The sequence below is a fragment of the Lactuca virosa genome, unplaced genomic scaffold (assembly GCF_052849685.1).
Source record: "Lactuca virosa cultivar CGN04683 unplaced genomic scaffold, Lactuca_virosa_CGN04683_v6 scaffold_19, whole genome shotgun sequence".
NCBI lineage: Eukaryota > Viridiplantae > Streptophyta > Magnoliopsida > Asterales > Asteraceae > Lactuca > Lactuca virosa.
The window spans coordinates 204,745-214,932 of NW_027629977.1; the positions used below are offsets into that span (position 1 = coordinate 204,745).

General features: G+C 38.1%; 1 protein-coding gene across 1 annotated transcript; it reads right to left on the bottom strand.

The window, feature by feature from the left end:
- Positions 1–4,855: 4,855 nt before the first annotated feature.
- LOC145142298 (F-box protein At3g07870-like) lies at positions 4,856–6,190 on the bottom strand. Its single transcript, XM_079074757.1, has 3 exons — positions 5,863–6,190; positions 5,089–5,756; positions 4,856–4,882 (listed from the first exon to the last, which is right to left on the bottom strand). Exons 1-3 carry the CDS (start codon positions 6,188–6,190, stop codon positions 4,856–4,858), a joined length of 1,023 nt encoding a protein of 340 aa, XP_078930883.1.
- Positions 6,191–10,188: the final 3,998 nt, after the last annotated feature.

The window sequence follows — 10,188 nt, forward strand, 5'->3', positions numbered from 1 at the left end:
ACCACCGATCACGAATCGCGGGACAACCCGATCCGACTCGTCGAGTCCTCTCATGGACTCGACGAGTTTTGTCCATGGCAACACTCATTTGACCTTCTGAGGTCAGATCTGTTTCTCTAACTTATAGATCTGGCCTTCTAGCACCCAAAAGTCACGTAAAGGTTCAACCTTTATGTCCATACACCACACAACAAGCTCTATTTGATGAAATAACCCTCAAAATGGTAACCTAGACCCAAAACTCTTATGGGACTGCATAAAGCTGGAAGATTGGGACTCTCTGGATCTCTCAAGGTCCAGATATAATGTCTATGCGTCAAAGGACTCTACATGCTCCATAATCTCTACGAAAAATGGGTAAAGAAACCCTAGATTCATGAGATCTACTTTATACACGAAAATAGGCATGGATTCATACCTCAAACAACAACCTTTGAAGAAGTGATAGTAGATCTCAGCTCCTCAATCAGCCTAGCTTGAATCCCCTCCTTCCTTCTTGCAAGAATGCATTAATGGTGATGTAATTAACTCCTTCTCTCACTCTCTATGCTCTCTGGTTCGTTAGGGTCTCTCAAGTGTGTGTGTGGCCGCAAATGAAGGCCATAAGGGCCTTTAAATAGGTCACAAACCTGGGCAATTAGGGTTTCTCTGCCCAGCACCTACTCGGCGATTCCCTCATCTGACTCGTCGAGTCCACTCATTAAATCCACGCGAGCAACTCGATTTGACTCGGCGAGTTGGTCCCTCAACTCGTCGAGTCCCTCCTTCAATCTCAAGATTAACATACACAGTAATGTTCCTGAAAATCCGGATGTTACAATATGTTTACCGAGCAGAGCTCGATGCTAGGCGGGGCATGAAGAGTATATTGTATGCTAGTTAGCCGTATGTGTTTTGTGATTACCGGGCGGGGCTCGATGCCGGGCAAAGCCCAGTAGCTGCATTGTATGTTATTGTTTATGATTTTTGTATGTGTTAGTATGGTTATGTGACATATGTTTATGAGTATATTGGGCGGGGCCTAGAAATAACATATATGTATACCGAGCGGAGCTCGATGCCGGGCGGGGCCCGAAGCCGAGTGGGAACTTGATACCGGTCGGGGCCTAGTATGTGATTTATTATGTATGGTATGTGGTATCTTGGGGAACTCACTAAGTTTTGTGCTTACAGTTTTCAGTTTATGTTTCAGGTACATCGGTTTTCAAATGGAAGAGCTCGGGATGATTGCAGAGCACACACCACATGTTTCCGCATTCTGTGATTTACTCTGATAACGACGATGTATTAATATAGCTTTGATTACCTTGGTTTATGAAAATGAGATGATGTACTATTTAGTAATTTAAAAATGAAAAGTTTATGGGTCTTGTTTTTGGGACGTTACAACTTCCCTTTAACGGACCACCTCACAGTCAATCTTCATCGGTCGAGGCCTAGATCAATGCTTCTCTTTAACCTAACATAACCACCACACTGTCAGTCTTCATTGGTTTCTTCGCTTTTATCTTCTTCTCAATCGCTATTTTCGTGTGTTTTTAGTCGTAGTTCCGGTATATGTTTATATAGAGTTTGAATGTTTAAGAGTGGTGGTTTTTATTTGTGTTTTAATTGAGTTTGGTAAAAAAAATTGGGAAAAATAATTTAATTGGGGTGGATAGGTGTTGATTTATTTTTTATTTTCAATAAATTATCTTAGGGAAGTGACCAAAAAAGTTGATATATGAGGTAATAGCGGAGACTTGAAAATATAATGTCGGAAGTGATGGTGGACAGTAATGGAGGGAGACTCGAAAATATAATGTCGGAAGTGATGGTGGACAGTAATGGAGGGAGACGGGAGATAGGGTGGGTGGGATTGTGTGTGGTAAAACCTTTATAATTAAATTTAATGATTTTTAAATTTTTAAATAAGTTTTAAAAAAATTAAATTAAATTAAAAATGATAAAATAGTCATTTTATCATTTTTAATAGTAATTTTACATGTTTATAAAATTGAAACCATAAAGACCATTCACATAAAAATGGAGATTCACAACGACTTTTGTTACACCATATGAATCAATAGTTATACATCCCCCCCCCCACCCCCCCCTCTTCTTCAACTTCACACCATTTGTTCTTTATTCTCATCACGATATCTTCTCTCTCTCTCTCTCTCTCTCTCTCTCTCTCTCTCTCTCCTTACCTCTGTGGTCTTCTCTCTTCTTCATCTTCTCCCTCTGATGAAGTTGAAGAACCCTAAGCAGGGGTAAAAACATCATTACCACCCTTCCTCTTCTCCCCTCCCCTTAAACTCGAGAACACATTTATCCTTTCCTCATTCTCCTTCCATCTCATTCCCTTTCTTTCCCCTCCTCTCCCTTCCCTTCGCCCTCGTTAAAAAATAATCTTGAGAACACGATGTTAATCTTACGTATCCCTCCCTCATTTTCTAAAGTAGCGTTCTTCTTAGAGCATTTTATATATCATGTTTCATTAATTTTTATTTAGCCAAAGTTATTGTTACAATCACTTAACATTTTCAAAAGAAATTTAACTACTCTAATCTTATTTATCGTAAGTTATATAAAGTCCCCTCATATAACGTTACACATAAAGAAGATTAACTACTTGTAACACCCGGATTTCCAGGTATATTATTTTAATTATTTATTTTTGAGAATCATTGATCTACTCGACGAGTCGGTGCTATAACTCGTCTAGTAGAAGCGGGGTGGCCACGTAAGTTTAATGAACTACTCGACGAGTCCAAGAGTAGACTCGCCGAGTAGGCGTTGTGGGTGAAAACCCTAAATCCTCGGGCCTGTGCCCTATTTAAGGAACCGTATGGCCCTCATTTGCGGCTACCAGTCCAGAGAGAGAAACCCTAGTGAGCTTGAGCGTGTCGTGTGAGGAGAAGGGTTATTTTAATCCTTGTTGGTGTGGTTTTTGCAAAGAAGAAGGAGATTCCAGCAAAAGAAGGTCAAGGGGGTTGCTATTCTGTGGTTTCAAGTAAGGAAACTCCATCTCTGAGGTATTAAATCGAACCCTTCTTATGTTTTGGTGTAGAACCCTTGAATCTAGGGTTTTCTCTATCCTTTTTTGGCTTGGATATGATGCTTATGATGTCCCTTTGAGTGTTAAACTCTGGATCTGGACCTTGAGAGGTCCAGAGAGCCCTAACCTCCCTGCTTTATGCTACTCCATTAGAGATATGAACCTAGGTTGCCATTTTACAAGCTATTTCACCAAAAGAAGCCGTATGTTGGTTGCATGAGTATAAAGGTTGAACCTTTCCGTGATTATTGTGTATGGGAAGGTCAGATCTATAGGTTAGAGAAACAGATCTGACCTCAGAAGGTCGTTTGAGCATTCTCATGGAAGAAACTCGCCGAGTCCATGAGCGGACTCGATGAGTCGGATCGTGTTGCACCACGGTTCGTGTTTATGGGTAACCCGTCGGAGAAAGGTTGACTCGACGAGTCGAGTGAGGCCTTGAAGGATTCAGAGGACACGCATGGACTCGCCGAGTCACCTGAGTCCACTCGACGAGTCTGGTCAAAGTTTAACCGTTGACTGGGGTTGACTTTTAGGGTTTTGGTCAAACTGGTTCAAGAAAGGACAGGGAGGGGTAGAATGGTCTTCTAACCATTCTTTAGGAATAAGGACAAGAGTAAGTATTGATTAGAGATGTTATTATGTTGATAGGAGGAAGCTAGATCGGGTTATCGAGCAAGAGAGATTATCTGACATCGTACGAGGTGAGTCTTCTCACTATACTTTACCTGGAATGGTAACTATGAGTGACCGGAAGGTCTTATGTTTATGAGTTATGAAATGTGTGACCGGAAGGTCTTATGTGCTAGGACGAGTACATGATATATGTTCCTATGTGATATGTATATGTTATGTATGTTATGAGTAGCATGGTATGGACCGGAAGGTCAGTGTGATATGGACCGGAAGGTCAACATGGTATGGACCGGAAGGTCAACATGGTATGGACCGGAAGGTCGACAGAGTAGGATCGGAAGGTCGATGGAGTAGGACCGGAAGGTCTACTCCAAGAATGGGACCGGAAGGCCCCTGAGACACATTTACCGGAAGGTCTAGTAGAGTTATAGCCTCGAGTGGCTAGTTGTATGTGCATGGTATTTTGGAGAACTCACTAAACATTTATGCTTACCGTTTATGTGATATGTGTTTCAGGTACCAGCGAGGATCGCAGGAAGGCGCCGACATGATTTGTACACACTGATGGAGTTTTATGTATTGAGATCTTGGGATTGTTTTATTTGGATGACATATGTTACACTGGGTTTTGATGTATGAAATTATGTTTTAAAAACGAAAAATTATTTTGGAAATTTACGTTGTTACACTACTCTAACCTTATCTATCGTAAGTTATATAAAATCCCCTCGTATAGAGTGATTTTTTAAAACACATTTTATATAACTTGATATTTTTCAAATACATCTCATATAATTCAACATTTTTAAGCATACGTCATAGATAGACGGGGTGTGCGATGGATCTCCGATGGCGCTCATGTGTTGGATCTCGGTTGTTCTTCATCTTTATGGGTTCACGATGAGAGATGCGGTGGAGAGTAGGTTTATGACAGTGGACAACTATATAGATTAGGATTGTGTTCTTTGTGGGTTACTTGTTGGTTTAAGAAGAAAAAGAATGAATGATGACCATGAGAGAGAGAGAGAGAGAGAGAGGCCATACTTTATTTTTTATTTATTCAAATAATAAGATAATGTTAAAAAATGTAAAAAGAAAAAGGATAAATCAATATTTTCACCATAAAAAAAATTCATATTATAAACCTTTCATGCAAATTGAAAATATTTTGGATATGATTCACAGTTCTTTGCAAAGACCTTTGCACTTTACTCAAAAAAAAAAAAAAAAAAAAAAAAAAAAAAAAAAAAAGGGTTAATGCTTTAATTTAATGTCCACTTAAAAACATGTAGAAGGTCACCAGAGTAAATTTAAATGCAATAGTAACATTTTAAACTTAAAATAATTGTTTCTTAACAAAACGATAGTGGGTGTTTTTGGTATGATCTTATTGACCTTTAAAACACATGAACTCTCTCTGATTTGAAGTTCCGGAGCTTAAGGAAGCTTGGACGATAAGCGATTCCAGTGAAACATGGGTCAAAAAAATCCGAGTTTGCAATTGTTCCCTTCTCAAAAGAACACGCCAACAATTTGTCTTCATAATAAACCATCAAAATTGTTCCATCATTTAAACGTTCAATCAGACACACAGGTTCCCACATCAACCAATCTAAAGCAGGGCTAACACCTTCCTTGATCATCACCTCTCTATGCCAAGATTCCTTGATCCCATATTCCCTCATCACCCACAGCGTGAATTGAGACTCAAAGGTATCAGATTGACATAAACAACCTTTAAGAACTGCCAAACTTAGGAAATGGTGACTTCCTTGTATAGTTTCAACAGGAGGAGATGGGAACAACTTAAATGTCTCGTTATCCAAATCAAAAGCAAAAAGTTTTTCAGGGGAATCTTTGCCAAACACAGACCAATGAACATGGCCATTGAAAAATAGCCCAAAGAAACCTCCAATCGTGTAAGGGACATGACCAAGACTTCTCCATTTACCCATGCCAAGGGTGTAAACTTCAGCTTCTCTGATCCGAGATGTGGATGTAGTCCCTTGGAAGATCCGTATCACTTTGTATTCTCGTGTCCTTGAACAGACTCCAAAACCATGCTCGATTCCCCCATAACCTTGTTTATGGTAATGTTGTGTGGGGAGGATCATATATTCCCTCCATCACTGGATTGCATATGAAATAGTTATCAGAGTTAAGTCCATTCCACAGGCAGAGCAAACCATTGACCGAGCCCACAACAAGTATTTGAGCGTCTTGGAAAATGGGTGCAAGATTAAGGTCAAGACTCATGGCAGGGTCATGCTGTAAATTGTGGTGATTGACTTTGTTTTCAAGCTCCACCCACTTCAAAATACCTGCTCTCTCGTTAATTTCAGAACTATGATGAATCATAAGGCTTGCAGGTGATCTTGAGAGGTGAAGATTGGCAAAGTAAGAGTCGGAAACGAGATCCAGCCACTTCTTGCATACACACTTGCATTGGATGATTGTCTTCACAGGAAGTCTTGACAGAATGTCGGACATGACAGGTACTGGTAAGTCTTCCATTGATATGACCTGTTAACAAACCCTAATTAGAATTCCTAATTCACAAATTAAGAAACCCTAACAAAAATGATACTGGTAGCAGAATGCTACTAACCAAAAACTGTCCGTAAAACAAATTACTTTAAAAAAAAAACATTACAAATCAAAAAATGGTTGACAATCAATAAGTAGCAAATAGAATCTCAATTAACAATATAACTTTCCTACTGATAAATAATCATCATCATCATCTAAAACGAGTATTACTTAAAAATATTTTCAAGAGAGATCAGGAGGCGAGACTCGAGAAAAAAAACTGATAAAGAGAGACCACTCACCAAGATCGAAATCGAAACCGTGAGACTGCAAAAGAAGCGGCAGGACTCCTCAGTTTTGTTTCAGAGATACGATGGGCGGGACTTTAAAAGAGGGGAGGGGGCGCTCAAAAATAAAAATTGGGGGCGGGATACCTTTTTCATTTGATAAAAATTTAATGTTAAATTTTGACAAAATTGTAGTTAGGTAATTTGGTTTACTATTTCTTGGATAGGATGATAGATCCAACACATTTTAATTTTATAAATATATTTCTTTTAGTGGTGAGCATTGGTCAGTTTGAGTCATGAGGCAGTTTTGATCTAAAATCGAACCAAAACCAATTTATCAGTATTCAGAAAACTAAAACCCAACACAACCCAAAACAGTTGTGTTCGGTTTCTTAGTTTTCGGGTTTTCTCCGGTTCGGTTTCGGATTGGTCGGTTTTAAACCCATAAATCTTAAACTTAGCAACTCAGCCACCAATTAATAAAGAGTTAGGTTGGGACTAACTAATTCTCAAGAGTAGTAGTAGTCTTATATAGAAGGCTTGAGTCGACATAGATTTATACCACCACCGACGTTGGACAACTCCAACTATATAATGAAAAGGAAGGAAGAAGATACAATGTTAATATAGGATTTGAGATGGGAGAAGGTTTCATCCCACCACCGATGTGGGATGAATTGAACAGACTAGTAAACTTTAGGGGGTGTTTGACTTAGCTTTTTAGAGGCCAAAAGTCATTTTAGGAAAAAATAGAAGGTAAAAGATGTTTGGCAAATGCATCTTAAAAGCTACTTTTGGATTTGGATACAAGTAAAAATGAACTTTTTGGAAAAGTCAGGAAAACCTGACTTTTTGTAACTTTTCAAAAAAAGGACTTTTGCACCCTAAAAAACTAAGTGAAACACTCCCTTAATGCGTGGAACAAAATCATTGCTTATAAGTAGCTCAAGGTTGTCTGGCAACGCATTGAACCAATTCAGCTACCATGTCTTTGCGATTTAGCTATACAAAGTATCTATATATCTATGGAATCTCTTTAGAAAATATATATTTTTAATAAATTCGGTTCGGTCGTTTTTTATCGGTTTTTGCATATTCTAAAACCGAAATCGGACCCATTATTTCGGTTTTTAAAAATTCAAACTCAAACCATCGGTTTTTACTTCGGTTTTGGCTTTTTCGGTTTTTCGGTTTCTGGGTTCGGTTTTTCTCACCCTTAATTTCTTTTTTGAAGAATATTTTGTTTGTTATTTCTGTCTAAATAATAATGATTTTTTTCTTTTTGTTTATGTAGCTTGTTTTTTATATTTTTAAACATTTATTTAGTATTCATTAAATTATAGAAAATACATAATTTCTTTATTTATAATTTACAAAAGATAATATGATAAGTCTTTTATTTTTTTATTATGTTTTTTGTTATGTAGATGATTTTTATGGTTTCAATTTCTTATGTTGTTAGTTAATGTAGTTATATTATGTTTCATAATTGATCTAAAATTACTATTTTACCTATAGTTTTATTTTTTATTAATTTTTGTTTCTTAGTCTATTGGTTAGATTTCCCATACATTCCTTTCATTATGTCTCTCATCTTTCCACATGTGCTACCACACATTGTCACCACAACCACTTACAACTACCACACATTGTCACCGCAACCACCTATTGTCACCACCCAACACTGTCGCAATCACCCAAAATCACCCAAACGCCACATCTATTTATCTATCACTTCCACAACCCAACGCTGCCAAAAGACAAAGTTGCCAAAACTATCGAATTTATCACCATCTATGTCATTCCAAACATTACCTAAAGACAATGTCGTATGAACCACCACCATCACTCAAGTTGACCACCAATGTTGCTTCATTTCAACCTCGTAGTACCACAACATTGTCTTCATATCATTTCTCATCAGCCACCACAACGCTACCGTAACAACCAAAAAATCGTGATAAAATTTCTCATTGAAAGACTATCAATTTCATTCATTAAATTGTTTCAAAACCATCACCGAATATAATATCCAAAATATGAGTACAATTATTAAAAATGCGGAAAACATAATGGGAGGATGTTGTGTCATCACGTCGGGTCCTTCCCTTTCGAACCAGAAGTACCTGAAACCATAAACATAAACTGTAAGCACAAAGCTTAGTGAGTTCCCCAAAGTACCACATACAAATCATACAATTGGGCTTAACCCTAGGGTGTGTTCCAACCCAATACACATATATGGTCCCGGCCCTGGGGCCTCGCCCTAGGCTATATTTCAACCCGATCAACAAATATGGGCCCCGCCCTGGGGTATATTTCAACCCAATCATACAATAGTAGGCCCCATCCTGGGGTCTATTTCAACCCGAACATGCTATAGTACGCCCCACCCTGGGGTTATTTCTAGGGCTGTGCATGGGTCGGTTTGGGTCGGTTTTGGACCCCAACCCAACCCAACCCGTAAATGATCGGTTTCTGGTTTTCAGAACCCAATAGGGTCGGTTTCTGGTCGGTTCGGTTTCTCGGTTTCTGATATCGGTTTGGGCGGTTTCTCGGTTTCTTGGGTTCAACCCATACACTTACGGTTTCTGGGTTTAAACCCATTTTCCAGAAATGTAACAATTAGTTAAATAATTCAAAAAACACCTAATTGAAGTTAAATACTTCAAAAAACATGAGTTTTACAACCAAATTGTCTATTACAACCAAACACACAATCAAACTAAAACACAAAGTCCGAAATTGTCGATTAGACGATTACAACCAAACACACAATCAAACTAAAACATAAAGTCTGGAATAGTCAAATAGTCGATTACAACCAAAAGTCCAAAACACGCAAACAAAAATCTTCAATCCACATCCATGTAAATCTCTTCACCAATTCCCCATTCATCTACAAACCAAAAAACATTAGTATTGATCAATGATTATTGAGTAATAAACTTGTGTAAAAGTATAAAATTATAATAATTGAGTTATAAACCTTTAAAATTTAAGTAAAATCCTCATCCATGCAACTCCCTTGACCACACCCCAATTCCTCTACAAACACAAACGTACAAAACAATAGTATGTAATTAGTTAATTATAAACATATATAATTACAAACTTATAATTATGTAAAAAATAGTAAAATATTTACCGGTTTCTATTGGCACCAACTTCTCTCGCGTCTCTTCCATATATAAAGTCGTCATATTTTTAAACTGGATATCAATTGGGGTGTCCCGTATCCAATCTTGTGCGCAAATTAAAGCTTCGGCAGTCACATGTGTAAGGGAGCTTCTACTTTCATCAATCACCCTCCCGCCAGTACTGAATGCGGACTCTGATGCAACTGTAGAGATTGGCATTCCTAAAACAAGTTTCGCCACCTCAGAAAGTACAGGAAACTTTGTTGAATTAGATTTCCACCACCCCAAAATCTGGAAATCCTCCGCTCGCTTTTCCATCCCATCTGATAAATAAATCTCAAGCTCTGTTTTATTAACCCCATGGCCATGTTGTTCCATAAACCTTTCAAAATCGTCTTCCATATCAACTCCATGCCCAAAATCAAAATAACTAGGTGTAGAAGACGATGCACTCCTTGTCTTTTCACATCTTTCTCTCTCCGTCTTGTTCTTGAAGTTTTGAAACAAGTCTTCTAGTGTTTTGTTGACATGCTCTAGAATTGTTTTTGTTTTG